The sequence below is a fragment of the Octopus sinensis genome, linkage group LG9 (assembly GCF_006345805.1).
Source record: "Octopus sinensis linkage group LG9, ASM634580v1, whole genome shotgun sequence".
Taxonomy (NCBI): domain Eukaryota; kingdom Metazoa; phylum Mollusca; class Cephalopoda; order Octopoda; family Octopodidae; genus Octopus; species Octopus sinensis.
In genome coordinates, this window is record NC_043005.1 from 64464087 (window position 1) to 64485814 (window position 21728).

Genomic DNA, 21728 nt, shown 5'->3' on the forward strand with positions numbered 1-21728 from the left:
GGCAGCATTCCAAAATGCTGCACCTTATTACGATAGCACATTAAGGAATAGTGGATTCTCTGAGAAGATCCAGTATAACCAATTTAATGCTAGTAGTAATGCTACACATAGAACTAAGACTAGGAAAGTTTTGTGGTTCAACCCAGCTTTCAATTTGGCCGTAAAAACAAACATAGCTAGGGAATTCTTGAAATTAGTCTCAAGGCATTTTCAACGGATCATAAATTTTATAGAATATTTAATAGAAGAACGCTTAAGATCAGCTATTCTTGCTGCAGAAACTTCGCCTCTTTCGTTAACCAACACAACAGTAGGATAATTGCTAATAAGCATAGTGCCGATCCTCTTAAAAAATATATTTAACCTGCCTGAGTGATGTGACAAATAAAAGCCATACCTACAATGTATACCAATGATCATTAAACTGTCATCAATTTCATCCAAATTCATGCAATAGTTATATTTTTGTGATTTTATACAAGACCAAGTATATCTCATCAAAGTTTCTATTTTCCAGCTGGATGAAGAGACTTATATACAGGAAACATTGCAGGACTTTAAGAGCTAAAGTTGAACAATATGCAGATATTGAACAATATGCAGGAGTGGCTGTGTGGTAAGTAGCTTGCTTACCAACCACATGGTTCCGGGTTTAGTCCCACTGTGTGGCATTTTGGGCAAGTGTCTTCTACTATAGCCTCGGGCCAACCAAAGCCTTGTGAGTGGATTTGGTAGACAGAAACTGAAAGAAGCCTTGTCGTATATATGTATGTATATATATATATATGTGTGTGTGTATGTTTGTGTGTCTGTGTTTGTCCCCCTAGTGTTGCTTGACAACCGATGCTGGTGTGTTTACGTCGCTGTCTCTCGGTGGTTCGGCAAAAGAGACCGATAGAATAAGTACTGGGCTTACAAAGAATAAGTCCCGGGGTCGATTTGCTCGACTAAAGGCGGTGCTCCAGCATGGCCGCTGTCAAATGACTGAAACAAGTAAAAGAGTAAAGAGTAAGAGTATAAATATAGCCATATGTTTACAATAAGTCTTGCATAAGATCTTGTATTGACTGCTAAGTAAGTAAACTGACAACTTTGGAAACAACTGAAGGGCTTGCACACAGGAAAACATAAATTTACAGATGGCCATGCTCAAATAGTGTTTTTTACATGCCACCTGCACAGGAGCCAATCCAGCAGCACTTGCAACGACCTCACTCAAATTTTTTCACATGCCACCGGCACAAGTGCCAGTAAGGCGACGCTGGTAACAATCATGCTTGAATGGTGCTTTTTACGTGCCACTGGCATGGAAGCCAGTTTGCTGCTCTGGCAACGATCACACTCGGGCGGTGCTCTTAGCACCCTACTAGCAAGGGGCTCAAGTGCCAGTAAGGCGATGCTGGTAACAATCATGCTCAAATGGTGCTTTTTACGTGCTACCGGCTCGGAAGCCAGTTTGCTGCTCTGGCAACGATCGTGCTTGGATGGTGCTCTTAGCGCTCCACTAGCACGGATGCCAATCATCGAATTTTATTTCAATTTTGATTAAAAAAAAACATAAGAGAAAAACTTGCATACAATATTATACAGAAGGAGGAACTTTAATGGTTTCAAATGTTATTTAAATAGAAACTGAAATTTTATGGAAGAATATTTGTTCTGACAATGCAAAGCATTATTTAGGTTTGAAAATGTACTCTTACGTAATATCAGCATTGGGATGTAAACCAAAAGCTTGTGGTGTGTCCACAGGAGGGAGTTGTTCAATAAACTGGCGGAAATCCTCAAGCATCCTTGATTTTGGTATTGTGTAACCTGTTAATAAAGTCCAAATATCTTCCTATGTAACTATAAAATAGTAGTAAATTAGATAATTAATAAGCTTTTATTTCTGTTTAATTAAGATGTTCATTCTCAGAAGGAAAGGCGGTATAATCAGTCACACACAGAGCAAGATAAACTTTATTTCATTACAAATTAGAACATAATTTCATTTATTGAATTGGTTACACATAAATTATAGCAAATATGCCTTTTATAAGTAGGATGAAAGAAGGTGCATGGCTTAGTGGTTAGGGTAATTGGCTCACAATTGCTATAAGGCCAGGAGTTCGATTCTTGGAGGTGCATCAGGTCCTTGAGCAAGACACTTTATTTCCTGTTGCTCCAGTACACTCAGCTGGCAAAAATGAGTAATACCTGTATTTCAAAGGGCCAGCTTTATCACATTCTGTGTTACACTGAATCTCTCCAAGACTTATATTAAAGGTACATGTGACTGTGGAGTGTTCAGCCACTTGCACGTTAATTTCACATGCAGGCTGTTCTGTTGATCAGATAAACTGTTTTCCCTCATTATCATAACTGACGGAATAGCAGTAAATAGAATACAAAATGTTTAATAGATAGGATATTGAAGAAATGCATTTGTCATACAAAGTTATTGTATGTTAATGCCACTGTTAACATCCAACAGTGTATGCTGAGCAATAATCCTATCTTTTTTTAAAGAAAAGGGGTTTAACATTAAACAAAATATATCCACTGTTATGACAGCAAGAGAAACAAAAGCACCCACAAGAGGCAGAGAATTAGAGCTTTTCTACTACTGGAATCTTGCTGTAAACATCTTGGAAGAATGTAACTGATGAATGTAATTTTTAAAGTAGATCTCACCAAAAACAGGCATGGCTGTGTGGTAAGAAGATGAGCTGGCAGAAACGTTAGCACACCAGGCGAAATGCTTAGTGGTATTTTTGTCTGCCGTTATGTTCTGAGTTCAAATTCCGCTGAGGTCGACTTTGCCTTTCATCCTTTTGGGGTCAATAAATTAAGTACCAGTTATGCACTGGGGTCGATGTAATCGACTTAACTCCTTTGCCTGTCCTTGTAAGTTCCCTCTATGTTTAGCCCCATGTGGGCAATAAAAAAATAAGAAGCTTGCTTCCTGACGACATGGTTCTGGGTTCAGTCCCACTGCATTGCACTTTGAGCAAGTGTCTTCTACTATAGCCTTAGGCCGACCAAAGCCTTGTGAGTGGATTCAGCAGATGGAAACTAAAAGATGCACGTTATATGAGTGTGTGTGTGTGTGTGTGTGTGTGTATGTGTGCATGTATCTTGATGTCTGTGCTTGTCCTCCGTGACAGCTTGACAACCAGTGTTGGTGTGTCTACATCCCTGTAATTGAACAGCTCAGCAAAAGGGACTGATAGAATAAGTATTAGGCTTAAACAAACTAAGTCCTGGGGTTGATTTGTTTGACTAAAAAGTCCTTCTAGGTGGTGCCCCAGCATAGCCATAGTCTAATGACTGAAACAAGTAAAAAGTAAAAAGTCATACAACAAAACTACACCGTTCCTGTCCAGTTCATGGGACAATGAAGCTAACTATGATGATAAACCATCTTAACATATCTCGCTCTTGTTCAATACATTCAGATGGCTATATACAAATAATTCTAAAAGGTAAAATTTCAACCATACCAGTATAGAAACTGAAAGTATCTGAAAACATCTCTTCACAAAACCACACTTTAGCAAAAGTATTCAACAGCCTTTTGTCATAATCATCAGTGACACGACCACCATATTGCACTTCACTGATCATGTAACGAACTGTGCTCCAGGAAACTCCCTATAAAGTAAATATAAGATATATTTGGAAAAAAATTTGTTATGAAACTACCTTATTTGTAATAAACAAGCATTTTCATTCATAATTTCAAATGTAGGATCTTTACCTTTTGACCAACAGATTTAAAAAATAATTTTTTGTAACTAAACACTTTCAAACTTCGGACACTGGTAGAATGTATCATATAAATCATCTTCTACTCTTAGCATTTTTGAGAAAAACTTATATTTACGAAGTATTGTGAGAAAGAACAAGGTAGAGAGAGTAACTAGGAAAGAAGGGAGTTGGTTAATTAGGGATTAGTGGACGCAAAGTAAATCAACAGACCCCTTCTTTCCTGGTTGTTCCTTCCACCTTACACTTCCTCTCCTCCATTAAAATACATATAATGAAATATTTCTTTCCCAGTTTTGTTATTTTTATTCTTTGACTCATCCTACCTCCCAACTCTTCATTTCAATTTATCCACATCTTCCCTTCTTATTTTCCCCTCCTACTGATATTTTCACCAACTCAATCACAACTATCCTCTCCCTGCCTCTCTAAACTCCACCACTCTGTGCAGAGACCTATCTACATCATACTACAATAACATTTCTTTGTTTAGTCTACCACTAGCCGCTTCTCCTCACTCACACTGATCTCTAATACTCTATTGATTAAATATCACCTATTCTTTCTTTAGATTGAGCTCCCTGGATCTGCATAAATGTTCCTCCGACAGTCCCTGTCTTTAAGACAAATGTAAATGAAATGATAAATGTAATGAAATGACATGGTAACAAGTGAGAAGTGAAACCATGTCATACCATTAGTTCACTGATAGATTAATTTTAGGCTACCATAGACTTCACCTTAATATTTAATATAGAACAAAGGCAGTGTGCTAGAAGAATCATTAACATAATAGGCAAAACACTTAGTGGCATTTTGTTTGTCTGTATGTTCTGAGTTCAAGTTCTGTCGTCAAGGTTGACTTTACCTTTCACCTTTGGGGTGGAGTGGGGGGTCAATAAAAGAAGTACCAGTTGAGTGCTAGGGTTGGTGTAATTGACTTTACCCGTTCCCCTGAAATTGCTATCCTTGTGCCAAAATTTGAAACTAATATTAAATATAGAAGTTAACAATGGGAGTGAGGAACAGCTTCTGGTCAATAAAGTAATGACAGTGAATATATCTCCATTCCTGCAATGGGCTTTCAAATTCCTTATCAAGAATCTGAGAATGTTATCACCCATTGAAATAAATTCTAAAACATAATGCCTTATAGACTGTGTTCTTAAATAAGGGATACTTACTTTCTTGGGGTCAATTTCATCTAAATGTGTCTGAATGAATTGCACAGTTGCTGTGAAATCTGCTTGGTTGAACTCATAGGGAATATTCCAGCCTATCGGGCCAAATTTCCTCCTTTCTTGAACAGTTGTGTGCAGAAATCCTACAGCGTACAACATTATTTTCCATGTTAGTGTAGCATTAATATCCAGTTGCTCCTGTGTAAAACAACAAAAGAAACATTGTCATCACCACTGCTGTCAACACCACAACAACGACAAAAACAACAACAATACCAACAATGACAACAACAACACTGCTGCCACCACCACCACCACCAATACAACAACAACAACAACAACAACAACAACAACAACAGCAGCAGCAGCAGCAGCAGCAGCCATTGAAGAATTTAGACCTGGAGATCTCTATTTTGAGCAACTTCGAGGGTCACCTCCCAGTGGTGTCGGGCATCAACGAAGAGCCCTCGACTACAACAAGATGACCAAAGTTTTTTTTTTTTCCAAGGTCTGGGGTCTCCCACCCCTAAGTCCTAGACCATCACCTAATCACCCTTACCCGTCTTGTTGCTTAACAACAACAACAACAGCATCAGCACCAACATCAGCATCAGCATTGTTATTATTTTTATATCTGTTCTTATTTCCACCAGCACTACCAGAAATATTGGAACTCTATACTACAGAGAGAAGTAGGAACTAGGCAAACATTACCTGCGTCACATTGCCATAAGTCCTTTTTAACCCAGCTTTTATTCCCTGGGGTGGCTCATTGGTAAATTTAAGAGACACCTGGAGAAGATTAATTGGGAACTTTGGATGTTCTTCTGTGGTTACCCAACAACGGAAGTCCTCATTGATTTTATCTATAGTAGTCACCTTGAAAAGAAACAAGTTTATATTTTCTTTTATTAATTCAACAATCATTAGTCACTTCTCGTACCTAAATCAATTAGTTTATCATAGGCCCCACATTAAATAATTTCAACAAAATAATTATAGAAAACAATTAGTGTGGAAGGTGTTTATAAGCCATTTAAGAAACACAAAAACCGTTAGATTCACTGCAACATTTAAATTTAATTTATCAAAATATTTTCATCGCTTTGCAACCACGACCTGTTCACTGACAAAACTCCATGCTGCATCACGGAGATGCAGCATGGATGTTTGCCAGCAAACAATCTCACATCAGGTCACTTGCTATTCAAGTACATCTCCGTAATTATAGAAACGTATTTAAAAATCCGTTCAACAAGGTAACATAGAAAATACAATAGAAAATACAACCTCAGTTACACATCAAAAATAGCCAACCTCATAAAAGCTAGACACAACTTCAAACACCTTACAGTAAAACCACATTCAACTGGTGTTAAACAAGTAAATAATCGTTTATATCCAACATAAATAAAAAAAAAAACTGGTAAACCACAGAATAATTAGTATCAGCATCAACAAAAAGGGTTACACTATATGCTATACTGTCGCAATAACAACATCAAATAAAATATTCACACTGCAATACATGTTTCCAATGAAGAGCTGCATGCATGCACATTCCAGCCCAGAGCTTCCTACTGCATGTGCTATTACTGACATCTTTTACCTCCAACCAGTTCATCCTATCAGGGCCTTACTCATGTTCAATGCAGCAGCTATGGGCAGGAAGAGGCCCTGTGGAAGGCCCCATGTCAGATGGTTGGATGTGATTGGGAAAGATTTCCAGAAGCTCAATGTCATCTTGCAGGATGCAGAGGAGCTGGCAAGGGACCGCCAGTGATGGAGAGCACTGGTGGACCAGGTTGACTCTACACATGATGATGCGTCTGAGACCACTAATCTGGGATGACCCCAGTCCCATCAAGTGAGAGCATGAAGCATGAAGCAAGCAAGCATAATGCAATACAAGAAGAAACCCTTATCAGAATTCTCCTGGAAATCGCCCCACAAGAAATCATAAAAAAAGACAGGAACACAAAAGGAAGAATATGTACCATTTACCATAATATCAACAACCCCTTTCCATCAAGCACCCAAAATGCAAGACAAACATCTAAAAGTTAAAATGTCTCTGAACTGGAAAAAAGTTTACTTACAGTGACAAATAATTCAGTCATGAATTCTAATCCAAGATGGCAGTTCTGTAGCAAGACCCAATGACCCTCTTGCATTGACATACTCACTAATTTTCTGGCATGGACCTCTTGACCTTGTCCCATGGATATGGCACCACATTCTGCAAGTCAAATTATTGATGTTAAAAGAATTTCTTGTCACTTCAACTCAGGCATCTTTAGAATGATTTCTTTTAGTAGCTATTCAAAAATGAAGCAAGGTAACCAAGAACTTTGAAGATCCTCTCAAACTTTTGAAATAAATACCTTTACTGTTTAGTTTTAGCCTCAAGAAACAGAAGTCAAGTAATAGTGTTTGACTTCAAGGTGTATTTGTTGAACAAATGGACAACTTGATGTTATGTTCTTCCTAGCACTTACCTTCAATAGTAAAATGAGGGGTTTTTTAATAAATTAGTAAGAAGATTATTTTACTAACCCTAATCCTAATTTTACTTAGTCTAAAGATTCATTCTCAAAGAATATGGTGCAATGAGTACATATGACAAAACAATCCAACTCATATAAAAGCACTCTGCTGGTTATGATGATGGGGGTTCCTGCTGATCAGATCAATGAAACAACCTGCCTGTGAAATTAATGTGCCGGTGGCTGAACACTCCACAGACATGTGTACCCATTAACATAGTTCACAGGGAATGTGACAAGGCTGGCCCTTTGAAATACAGATACTACTCATTTTTGTCAGCTTAGTGGACTAGAGCAACGTGAAATAAAGTGTCTTGCTCAAGGACACAACACATCACTGGGAATTGAACTCATGACCTGATGACTGAGAGCCAAATACCCTAACCACTAAACCACACACCTTCACCCAACACATATATTTCGTAGGTAAAGTGATTCTTTCCAAAATGAAACTAGTAAAATAACAAACAGTTTTTCCTTATGTAATTTGACAAGGAAATTAAAAATTTCTATTTAGCACTATGTTGCCTTTTTGGAGACAGAGTTTTGAAAGCAAAATGAATGCTTCTAATAAGACCTATATTATTAAATTATGTTCTTCTTAAATCTCTTAAAAGACTCCGCCGGTTACGACGACAAGGGTCCCAGCTGATACGATCAACGGAACAGCTTGCTCGTGAAATTAACGTGCAAATGGCTGAGCATTCCACAGACACGTGTACCCTTAACGTAGTTCTCGGGGATAATCAGCGTGACACAGAGAGTGACAAGGCTGACCCTTTGAAATACAAGTACAACTCATTTTTGCCAGCTGAGTGGACTGGAGCAACGTGAAATAAAGTGTCTTGCTCAAGGACACAACGCGTCGCCGGTAATCAAACTCACAACCTTACGATCATGAGCCGAATGCCCTAACCACTAAGCCACGCGCCCTCACTTTCTTAAATCTCACTGATCAGCAAAATAAATTATAATCATTAGATCATGAATCTTATCCCTTGTAACTATTTGTCCTACATTATATATTTAATCAGTTCTTTCACAGATGATCTTTATGTAGTCTTACTAAATATATATTTCATATATTCTTTAGCTAAGTTGGATATATAAGAATCAATCAGTTCTTCCATTAAGGTAAACACCATAACAATTAATTACATGTGACATTCATTACATTGTCTCATTAAATAAATTTATTTACAATAAAGGTAAAAATAAAATGAAGAAAAAGAAGTTGTTTTGGAGCATAAGGGAAACTGAAGAATAAAATTGTTTGAAGAATTAAAGCAAATTTTCATTTTAAATTGCAGACACAGTTCAACTGTAAAAATTCAAATTGCTTCTGCCAGGTCAATAGCAGATACTAAAAATTCAATTTGATACCATTATATGTAAACTGGAGTATTATAATTACAAGTTAATACTTACTCATAACTTTCTTTTTAGCAAGCTTCTCAATATTGCTTGTCGGATCAGAACCCATTGACAGAAAGCAAATCAAAGGAGTGTGATTGTCAGATTCATCACAGATATCTTCTAAATTCAAAATTCCACTTTCGGCAAACTGTAACAATCAATTTAAAAAGATTTTTTATTTGACATTGTGGTATGAAAATATGAAAGCCAGTTTGTCAGAATATGAAATTAGTTTACTTGCACAAATCCACCTAACTTCTTTTGCTCTATAATTACCAGCTTTGGGAAAATGGTTACTGTTTTAAACAAACTTGCACTTACATTTTGTCCTCCATCTTACACAGAGTCTAAATCAATGGTAATTAACAGAAGAGCACATAAAATGAATATATGAAGGAATAATTGTCATTCAGGGAGCAGTGCAAGTTTTAAAAATCAACAATGCTACAATGTACAATGCTTGAGTTTTGGTAGAACCATTGAAATTGCATTTGACTCACAGAAAAAAGGCACAGATAGCACAGAATGATTATATCTACCTGGGGATACATTTGAATATGATTTAGTAAGACTAATAGATATTAAAACAAAAGGGATCCCTAATCCTTATCCAGTAATAGTAGTTACCTATGTTGATATTACTAATACTTTATAAAGACATTTCTGTGAGATTAACAGCATAATCTCTCCAAGAGACTATGCTGTTATATACATCATTATAATAATAATGATATATATTTTCATGACTGTACAAAGACAAAAAGCCAATAAACCTTAAAAGAAATTTTAGCAATATATTCTTCAACTGAGGCAGTTGAATATATATTTAACTGGAGTCTTTAGCAAAGCAGGCAAAGTGTTTAGTGGCATTTCATCTGTCTTCACATTCTGAGTTCAAATTCCACTGAGGCCAACTTTGTCTTTCTCCCTTTTAGGGCCAATAAAACAAGTACCAGTTAAGCATTGGGGTCAATGTGATTGACTCACCCCCTCCTCCAAATTTGCTGGCTTTGTGCCAAAATTTGTAACCAATTTATTCTCCAACTGTCCATGAAATATCCAGTGACATTCAGCCTTTTCTAAAAAGCCAGTTTTATATTTTTTATCGTAAAATTTAAACTGGAAAAATGAGTCCAAATCTCTATATATATAAAGCTGAAGTTTTCTGTGTGTGTGTGTGGCAGGTTTGGTAGCCTTCAACTAATACTATCTCCTCCGAGACCCTATGGCACAAGTTGACCAAAATTGAGAGTATGATAGAAGAAGGCTTGCTCTTCATTCCATAGAAGAAAAAATTCATATCAGACTATGTTAAGACCAAAAATTATTTACACCAAAAAGGTGCTTTTTTTCTATGAAAATCCCTATTTTTTTACGATTTTTTTTACTGCTGTGTCGCCACTCTTCGGTGTATTTCAACCAGAAAAGTGTGAACTATCTACGATGTTCAAGTCAAACCTTCAATGGGTATGTTTTGATTTTACGGATTTTTTTAGTTATACATGATGTAAAATAGTCGATTTTATTCATTTTACATGTACAACCACGATTCATGTTGCCCACCCGTTTGGCTTCAAAATAACATTTTTTGTTTTTTTTGTAACCACAAACTGTTCTTACTAACGTTTTGGATTTTCCTGTACTTTTTCTTAATGAATACTGTTGCAGTGTTAACTTCTTAATAGATTTTCAGTGCAGTTCGAAACTTGAGCTTCATTTTGTTTAAAAACAATGGGTAATTTTTTTCTCCATAATGTTAATAGAAGGAATATTAACCAACAATACCAACAACTGAAGTCAGCATTACACATTTGCAGCACATTCAGAGCAAACTCGAGCATCGCTACACTATACTTTTATTCATAGATTGAAACTATGTCAAAACATCAAAGTCTGCCGTTTTAAGCGCAACTAAAAAACAAACCCGAGCAATGCCGGGCTATACTGCTAGTACCTGATTAAAAGAAGCAAATGCATTTATTGAGACGAAATACAAATACAAGATGTCTAGCAGGTAAGTTGTGCATTATCTATTAAGTTTGGTCACAAACATAGAACTAATTTTGTCAGTTATAAATAAAAAAGAAAGAAAGAATCACTTTATTATCAGTATTATTTTACTTCTTCAGTTATGAATATGAAATGTTACAGACATATGTGGCAATGTTAGATAGGAAAAGAAAGAGAAAGAGAGATGGAGAGAGAGAAAGAGAGAGAGAGAGAGAGAACCATCAGTATCAGGATACACACCTGAGGTCCCATTGCTTCAGAAACAAATATCCTTGCCATAGGAATAACACGATCTGGACACCATGAGCGTATCAGTAACAGTTTGTGCCAAGAATCTAATGATTCAGTGTAGCCATCTGGTATTTGGGCCTCTTCTGGGACATTATCATCAAACCAATGTTTCCATGCCTTCACATAAAATAAATAAATTGATAGAAGTAATTCAGTTATATGTATCATAATCCTTTAGCATTCAGATTACTCTGTCAAATGTAATGCTTTTTCATTCACATTGTTTTGAATTTATCATACATTTTCTCATAGCTTTCAGATTTCAATGACATGCCATTTATTTTTAGAAAAACATTGTGAGGTAGGTGTGCAAAGCCTGATCTGGTTACTTTGAATGCAAAGCAGGTAGAATATTTGGGCCTGATATAGCCGGTTTGAATACTGAATTCTAATAGTTTTCACATCATTCTTTACTGAAAACAAAAAGCTTATTTAGTCAAATTTGACCCGGAACCTAACAACTAAAACACTTTAAAAGTACTATCACACCCAGCAGATCCAACAAAGAGATATTACATATACATGCCAAAATAGCTATGACTTACTGGAAATAAGTCACTAATTGGAAATAATTGCAAATGATCTATACTAATTATGTATAGATCATATGCAATTATTTCCAATTTTTATAGTAAGACAGGCAGTAAACAAACATTGATAGAGAATAAACAATTAAGATGAGTTACTTATAAATCTTCTGAAAGGTTTATTTATAATGAAGTGGTCTTACAGACAGATTTCACTTGTAATAAGGACATCAGTTGACTTTTTTATGGGCTAAATATCTATTTTATACACACATGCAGGCGTGGCTGTGTGGTAAGAAGCTTGCTACCCAGTCACATGGTTCTGGGTTCAGTCTCACTGCATGGCATCTTGGGCAAGTGTCTTCTAACGTAGCTTAGTGGATTTGATAGATGGAAACTGAAAGAAGCCTATAGTACATATATATATATATATATATATATATGTATATATCTATGTGTATGTCTTTGTGTCTGTATTTGTCCTCCACCACTGCTTGACAACCAGTTCAGCAAAAGACATTGATAGAATAAGTACTAGACTTTGAAAAGTAAGATCTGGGGTCGATTTGTTCAACCCTTCAAGGCCATATCCCAGCATGGTCACAATCAAATGACTGAATCAAGTAAAAGACTATTAAAACTGAGAGGCAGCTGTATTTATACATCACTGCTGCAGCCACTAGCATAAGCACCCCACCATTTCCTTCACAGTGTCTTAGTGTCCACTTTTTCATGCTTGCATGGGTTGGATGGAATTTGTTGTGTAGATTTTCTATGCCTGCATGCACTTCCTGATGACAACCCCACTCTTGCTATTACAGTGATGGCTGTGTTTACACAAAATGTTACAAATAAATGACACCACTAACATGATGGTCATTCCTGTTTACTATGACCATGCAATCTCAAGTCAAGGAGGCATACATACACGTGCACTTGCACACATGCATGTGTACATGCACATACATGCACACGCACACAGACACACACATACATGCATATGCACATACATGTACACAGATGCACATTTGCATGTATATGCATGAGTACATGCACAAACATACACATACAGGCACACACGCTCATGCATATATACACACACATGCATAAACACACACATTCATACACTCTCACATACACATGCACACACAAGCATATATGCATGCATGCACACACACACATGTGTACATGCATGACTACATGCATGCACACACACACACACACACACACACATATACATATATACATGATGGGTGTTTTTCCAGTTTCTGTCTGCTAAAACCACTCACAAGCCCCTAGCCAGGATGGGGTTACAGTAGAAGACATCCTTCTATGGTTCTACACCATGCGACTGAACCCATCATCATCATCGTTTTGCGTCCGCTTTCCCTGCTGGCATGGGTTGGACGGTTCAACTGGGGTCTGGGAAGCCAGAAGGCTGCACCAGGCCCAATCTGATCTAGCAATGTTTCTACGGCTGGATGCCCTTCCTAACGCCAACCACTCCATGAGTGTAGTGGGTGCTTTTTACGTGCCACCAACTCAGGGGCCAGACGAGGCTGGCAAACGGCCACGATCGGACGGTGCTTTTTACGTGCCACCGGCATGGAGACCAGGCAAGGCTGGCAATGGCCACGATCGGATGGTGCTTTTTACGTGCCACCGGCATGGAAGCCAGTCACGGCGGTGCTGGCAACAGCCACGTTCGGATGGTTCTCTTATGTGCCATCGGCACTGGTATCACAGCTACAATTTCCATTGATGTTGATCGATTTTGATTTTGATTACTTTATATAATTTATACTAGCTGACCACATGCTGTCAATATTGATGGCTAATTATATTTATAATAAGGCATAAAATATGGTACATAATAATCACACGTACAAACATTCACATACTTCATTTGTACACACACACACATAAACACAAATACTCACACAGAGTTAAAACACTGATGTTTTTCTTTTCATCCCTTCCTTCTTTATTCATCTATCACCCTTTCCTCTCTCTCTCATTGCTATTACTTTCGCTCATTCCCTCCCAGTCAGGGATATTACTCTCACTACTTCTCCTTCACTGAATTAACATTTTCTCTCCCCCTCTGCATCCGGCATGATTCTGGACACACACACACACACACACACACACACACACACACATATATATACACAAACATACAAATGGCGGTGCCCCAGCATGGCCACAGCTCATGAGCTGAAACTAGATAAAATAAAAGAAAAAGAAAATAAATATATAAAAATGCTACGTTCATTATTATATTAGGAGTTATTTCATTTGTTCTCACCTTATCATTTCTTGACACCTGTCCAAGAATCTGTCCAAACTGTGGTAAGTTACTCAAAGTCACCAAATTAAGCCAAGTCATATCTGAGATCCACTTCTTTGGCTTTGGTTGGACAGCATTCAAATCGAGAGCTGCTCCTCCTACAATGAGAAATTTTATGCTTCGATAAACTTTCCTTTATTCTGACTGTTCTAAAGAAGAAATCTTCTCCATAGACATTAAAACTTGCAATATCTAGGTATCAACTCCAAGCTTTCAAAGAATAAATGATACTAATGGACTATATACTCTTACTCTTTACTCTTTTACTTGTTTCAGTCATTTGCCTGTGGCAATGCTGGAGCACCACCTTTAGTTGAGCAAATCGACCCCACGACTTATTCTTTGTAAGCCTAGTACTTATTCTATCGGTCTCTTTTGCCAAACCACTAAGTTATGGGGATGTAAACACACCAGCGTCAGTTGTCAAGTGATGTTGGGAGGATGAACACAGACACACACATACATATATATATATACGATGGGCTTCTTTCAGTTTCCGTCTACCAAATTCACTCAAAAGGCTTTGGCCGGCCCAAGATTATTGTGGAAGACACTTGCCCAAGGTGCATGCAGTGGGACTGAACCCGGAACCATGTGGTTTGTAAGCAAGCTACTTACCACACAGCCACTCCTACGCCTATCTCAGAAAAATAAAAAAGAAGGAATTGGCTTAACACTCAGTACAGTCTATGTTTCTGTGTATGACATCACTGAGATTGACATCTACAAGACAGTGACAGAAAATAAAATGCATCAAGCAAGTGCTCAAAAATGAAGAGAATAACATACTGCAGGCTGGTAATGAACTTCACAAGGGAATTCAGCTTCTGATGACTTTTTATGTGAACCCAGAAGTGAAGGACTAACATACCTAGGCGTAGGAGTGGCTGTGTGGTAAGTAGCTTGCTTACCAACCACATGGTTCCGGGTTCAGTCCCACTATGTGGCACCTTGGGCAAGTGTCTTCTACTATAACCTCAGGCCGACCAAAGCCTTGTGAGTGGATTTGGTAGATGGAAACTGAAAGAAGCCCATCGTATATATGTATATATGTATGTGTGTGTATATGTTTCTGTGTCTGTGTTTGTACCCCCAACATTGCTTGACAACTGATGCTGGTGTGTTTACGTCCCCGTAACTTAGCAGTTCAGCAAAAGAGACCGATAGAATAAGTACTAGGCTTACAAAGAATATGTCCTGGGGTCAATTCGCTTGACTAAAGGCGGTGCTCCAGCATGGCCACAGTCAAATGACTGAAACAAGTAAAAGAGTATACTTCATCAAATACTTGGAAGAGAAACATTCTGCAGAGAGGAGGAGAGTATTAACATGATGCAAAACCTCTCTGACTCTTTGACTTGTGACTGTATCTCAAAGGTTATGGTTTTGCAATGGAAGAGCAGGAGATGGTTACAGAATATCTGACGGATTAACAGGACAATGAAGCACTTAAACTCCCAAGATGCAAATGCAAGTGTCAGTCATGTCACTCTTCCATCAATTATGTCACACATGTAATCCACAGCTGTACAAAAATACCTTGAGATACTACCTCCCACTGTGCCATGTTGCTGTTAAAACTATATACAATTCTTTGTATTCATTTCCAAGAAGGGAAACCTATGTGGTCCCACAAACTATTATCCACCCATTGCAGGCATGGCTGTATGGTTACAAAGCTTGCTTCTCAGCCATATGGTTTCAGGTTCAGTCCCACTGTATGGCACCTTGGGCAAGTGTCTTCTGTTATAGCCATGGGTCGATCGAAGCCTTGTGATTGAATTTGGTAGGCAGAAACCTCCATCGTATGTGTACATGTGTATGAAAGTGCTTGTGCTTCCTATAACGGATAAGAAGGAAAGACCCACTTCCAACATCTGAAAAGTAATGGAAACACCCACCAACAAAAATGAACATCTCACACCATTTTCATGGTCATTACATATACTAGACCTCACCATCATCGAGCACCATTCCTTGCAAACACTCATATTACATGGTAACAACTCCTCAAAAAGCTTAGGGAAGATCTACAAGAAATAATGTTCCCACCACATCTAGGATATCCTAGACTGTATACAAAGAAAGGTCACCTGACTGATATGCAATCACCAATATACATACTGAAGCCTCTGGATCACAGATATTCTGTCTCCATTAATTCTTAAGGTTATCTCTGCAGATATTCTATTGAAATTATAACAAGCATATAACAAAAACCAGTGCTGGCTATATTGTAGAGATAACCTATGTAAAGCACACTGCTAACTTAGAACATGGTACTGACTTTTAAAAATGTTTAATACACTCGACAAAATATTATGGTTGCATAAAAAATGCTGTGTCCTTACAAGTTAATAATATCTATCTCAATTCTCTTTTCAGCCACTATTATAGTGCCCTCTTCTCCTTGGAGGTGGCCAATCCCATTGCCACTCAGCTACCCCTAAGTTACACATATCTCCTTTCAGCATGCATATTGTGTCCACTTTACTGGCCCTGCACGAACTATTGGGTTGTCCAGAAAGTTCATGCCAATTTATAGTAGCTTACCTTTCGACTTACTTTAGAACATGGTTGAGTCCATAAAATAGGGTTTAACTATACCTCCATTTAGAGCACAGTTTAAGCTATCTTTTCGTGGAAGAAGGTTTATGTTCATATAACCTGTGTTAATTCTGTAACACTTTAAAAGAAAGTTCATTTTCGGCACTTGATGCTTTGGGAACCAGACAAAAATTGCTGCAGCTCGGTTGGGATGTATTACCCCACCCTCCATATTCACCAGATATTGCTCCTTCAGATTTCCACTTATTCAGGTCTCTGCAGAATAGTCTTAATGGTAAAAATTTCAATTCCTTGGATGACTTAAAAAGATACCTTGATGAATTGTTTGCCAAGAAACCACCTCAGTTCTTGGAAGAGGGTATTTTCAAGTTAAAGGAAAGATGGAGACGCATTGTGCAACGAAATGGTTCATATTTGGTTGATTAAAAATGTAATGGCAAGTATTTATTGAGCTTTTTCTTTCCTTTAAAAATCGGTATGAAATTTCCGGACAACCCAATACTATATCTAGTCCTTCCTTCTCAGAATGCACCATTTTGGAATCCCCCTTGTGATCTTCTATTTGCGCATTCCTCTTGGAGGGACTGCAAAGTTCATAGGCACAAAACCTTCCAAGAAACCAATAAAAACGAAGTTGAATATGAAAACAATGTTTCTTACCTTTAATAAATGTATCAAATTCCAAAGGTGTGATAGCTCCAGAAGCAATGGCAATCTTGATTGTGAGGAGAAGAGTAAACAGAAACTTATCTCGTTCATACAGACCACGGCAGGTGTATGAGAATATCTTGAAGGTAAAGTGTTCGATAATGTTCATTATACGTTTAGATGTGACCGGTGACTTGGCAGATTTCTTAATGGAGTAATCAAAGATTCCCAGGAACTGTTTCAGTGATGTTTGGTACATCACATTCACTAAACTCATTTCCACAATGACAAAGTAAGCAATACTGCCTTGTGATGCAACTGTAAAGTAATAAATAATATTGAATAGCTGTAAGTATGATATTGCATGGACACATAAATACTTAAATATAATTGTATTTTTGTGTATGTATATCATCATCATCATATATATATATATATATATATATATATATATATATATATATTATATATATATATATATATATATATATATATATATCGGGAAGGTTTACAAAAATAAAGAAAAGACGAAGGCAGGTGGAGTACAAACAAACAACTGTATTAGTATGGCTCTCAGGAATAGAAATAAAACAAGTCTCTTGTGTTTCGAGCCTACGCTCTTCAACAGAAAGATACACAGAAAAGAAACAAGGAGAGAAAAAAATGCGTGTAGGAGCTAACGGTCCAACATGATATATATATATATATATATATATATATATATATATATAGCATGGAGAACGGACGTTAAACGACGATATATATTATAATAATAATAATAATAATAATAATAATAATAATAATAATATGATGGAATATTATTCCAAACTTATAGGGAAAAATTCAATTTAGAAATACTAAAACAAATTTTACATTTCTTAAATATAGCCACGAAACACGTGTTGTTATTCCACCAAATATATAAGTTTTATTTATTATTTTGCACATAATCATTGTTATATGTTTTATCTTATATTTAATCTTTCTATAATATGTAATTTTAGGTTTCCCTCTAATGAGTGAGGTTATTAATTTACCTGGCCGGAATTCTTCTCTGGCAGCATTTATCATGATTTCTGTTTCTGCTGCAACCCTTAGCTTTTCTGCAATATCTGCTGCTGTAGTTTTAGTATTCTCCAACACCTGTATCAGAGATTCATCTTCAACAAGGGAACCTTCTGTAGATGTCAACTGGTGGAGTAAGGCATCCTCTAATTCCTGGATTTTACGCTTATTTGATGTAACTTCTTCCAGCATTTTTGTCCTTTCACTTTCTAATTCCTGGAAACAGGTGATGTGAAATTAAAAGAAATTTATTTAACTTGAACACAGCATTCTATAATCAGATGTTTTACTAATATCTAAATTATTTTATCTCGTTCAATACAGTATTCAAATTTTATTTCAATCTTGAATCTAACTTACTTTTAATTGCTTCAAACAAAAATGTCTACCAGTCCCCTGACAATGTACCTCCCATTATACTCAAGTACTACTGCCCAGAACATGCTCCTACACTCACCATACTAATTGATCTTTCACTTTCTACTGAGAATTACTCAATCATTTGGAAGCATGCTGCAGCCATTAACAATGGTGTTCTCCTACACCTTGAAACTTTATCTCTCTTTTCAGTGACCACCATTATGGCTTCTGCAGAGCCAGATCTATTGGAGACCAACCCTCTAACATCACTCACCACTAGATTCTCACTTTAGAGAAGTTTGGCAAAAACAATTTTGTTGCTCTAAATAATCAACAACCTAAACAAGCGCAGGAGTGGCTGTGTGGTAAGTAGCTTGCTAACCAACCACATGGTTCCGGGTTCAGTCCCACTGCGTGGCATCTTGGGCAAGTGTCTTCTGCTATAGCCCCGGGGTGACCAATGCCTTGTGAGTGGACTTGGTAGATGGAAACTGAAAGAAACCTGTCGTATATATGTATATATATATATATATGTGTGTGTGTGTGTTTGTGTGTCTGTGTTTGTCCCCCTAGCATTGCTCGAAAACCGATGCTGGTGTGTTTACGGCCCCGTCACTTAGCGGTTTGGCAAAAAAGAGACTGATAGAATAAGTACTGGGCTTACAAAGAATAAGTCCCGGGGTCGATTTGCTCGACTAAAGGCGGTGCTCCAGCATGGCCGCAGTCAAATGACTGAAACAAGTAAAAGAGTAAAGAGTAAAGAGTAAGCATTGACTGTGTCTGGCATACAAATCTCCAATCACAACTGTTCTCCTACAGGCCTTATCCATTTTCCCTCTCTTGAATTGGTAGCTCCCAGTCTGATCACACTATTGTGGTTTCTGTTGATGTAGTTCTTTCCGTTCCATTCTCAATCAACTCTGATAGTGCCAACAGTTCAGATTTATTCCTCATTCTCTTTCTTCCATACATCAACGACTTTATTGTCACTTCATCCAACAATCCCTACTCTTATGCATATGACATAACCTTTCATTCCCTTCTAGCAGCAAAAAACAATACAAGCACTGCTTATACTAAGAAGAAACTCTACCTCATCCCCTCTAAACATAAGCAGCACTAGGCTAAAGCTCTCACAGTTACAGCAAATGCTGGGTTATACTCTCATAGGGGAACTGCTCAAATGAAAGCTAATCCTTCATATAACCATGTCCACATCCCAAAGATTAGCCCTCTTCCTCAGGGCCAAAAAATATTTCAGCTTCCACCAGCTGCTGACACTCTACAAGTAAAGTAATTTGTGATTTTTCAGTTCCAGTTTGTAATTATTCTGTTTCACTCCCAATTTCCTTTCTAGAAAGTGGTAAACTAATAAGAAATTATTTGTCTCTTCAAGGAAATAAAAGCTACAAAGTACTAGTTCTAAAACTGTTCCCTTCATTACCCTTAAACAAATGTGCTGCAAAGCCAATCCCTATCCTCACCTAACACTCCATTCTCTTTCTTCTTTACCAGGATTTATTCCGATCCTTGGAAACATACAATATTGTAACCTATTCTCAAGACAAACAACCCCTCTGACCTTGCAAATTATTAACAGTTCCAATCTGTCATAAATAACTACATTCTCCACTATCTTCAGTCTCTCTCCCTACTTAATGCATATGGGTATAGTTTCCACAAAGACAGGTCCATTGCTGTCCTATGTCCTTGAGAGTTCTGATAAAAATAGTGTTATTGTATTTGACTAAGTTTGACATATGAATCTCCTACACAGACAATACCACAAAAACATAAAGATTCCAAGAATTTAGACCTCACAAACGGTCCCCTATAGAGCCATGCAAATTCTTGCTTCCAACAGCAGAAAGAATCAATCACTATGCATAGTAAGAAAATAATATCATACCTGGTACTGCTAAACATGGCCAGCATGACACTAGGACCCTCAAGGATGCTACAAATGTTACGACTCACAACTACTGAGGATCACTACTGTTGGTTTCAGGTTTAACCCTTTCGTTACAGTATTTATTTTGAGATGTTCTGTGATTCTTTCAATTGATTTTAAATATAACAAAGAATTTAGTAAAATAACTTATTTATCATGACTAAAGTTGGTGAAAGATTTTAATTCAAAACTTATGAAAACAAAACATTTGTACTACAGAGCCAGAGGCGGTTTCAGCCGGGTTGGTATCGGAAGGGTTAAAACTGTGTCAAAATGACTGGTTTTCTTCTTTATAGCAAGACCATGCTTCAGCTGTCAACAGCTATTAACCCATTACAAAATTCAATTGTGATCCATAATGGAATACTGCTTCTATATCTAGGATATTGCTGCTGTTGTTGCACATAGGATATCTCTATATCCTATGTTGCATCAGCACAAAATATCATCAAATTGTACTCTCCAGTACAGTGCAGCTTTTTTCCTCGTGGTTGAAACATCTTGTTGCTTATTCTATCACTTCTACAGGTATACCTGCTTCATAATCTTGTACCACTTATACCGAAGCACACCTGAGTCATTCCACTCTCTTCCCATACTTTGTTCACCACTCAAACACTACACTAATCACTTCACACAATTCTTAATCCCCAAAACATCATTTCTCTAGAAGTCACTCTGCTGGCCATGTTGTAGCTCTTTAAGAGGAACAATAACCACATCAATCTCACAGGTCTTTTTTCTTATTTCTTTATTGCCCACAAGGGGCTAAACATAGAGGGGACAAACAAGGACAGACAAAGGGATTAAGTCGATTACATCGACCCCAGTGCGTAACTGGTACTTACTTTATTGACCCTGAAAGGATGAAAGGCAAAGTCAACCTCGGCGGAATTTGAACTCAGAACGTAACAGTAGACAAAATACTGCTAAGCATTTTGCCCAGCGTGCTAACATTTTTTATTTCTTTATTGCCCACAAGGGGCTAAACATAGAAGGTTCAAACAAGGAGCGACAAAGGGATTAAGTCGATTACATTGACCCCAGTGCATAACTGGTATTTAC

At 37.3% G+C, this 21728-nt stretch overlaps 1 protein-coding gene across 1 annotated transcript in view; it reads right to left on the reverse strand.

Annotated features, from left to right (window-relative positions):
• Nucleotides 1-21728, reverse strand: part of LOC115215439 (dynein heavy chain 5, axonemal-like) — a 370977-nt gene that overhangs the window by 12956 nt on the left and 336293 nt on the right. Inside the window, exons 63-72 of the mRNA XM_036506013.1 lie at nt 18325-18568; nt 17300-17605; nt 14030-14169; nt 11144-11311; nt 8906-9041; nt 7031-7170; nt 5646-5810; nt 4935-5129; nt 3486-3636; nt 1704-1815 (exon numbers count right to left, since the gene is read on the reverse strand). Coding sequence (XP_036361906.1) covers nt 1704-1815; nt 3486-3636; nt 4935-5129; nt 5646-5810; nt 7031-7170; nt 8906-9041; nt 11144-11311; nt 14030-14169; nt 17300-17605; nt 18325-18568 — 1757 coding nt within the window. The remainder of the gene's footprint in view (nt 1-1703; nt 1816-3485; nt 3637-4934; nt 5130-5645; nt 5811-7030; nt 7171-8905; nt 9042-11143; nt 11312-14029; nt 14170-17299; nt 17606-18324; nt 18569-21728) is intronic.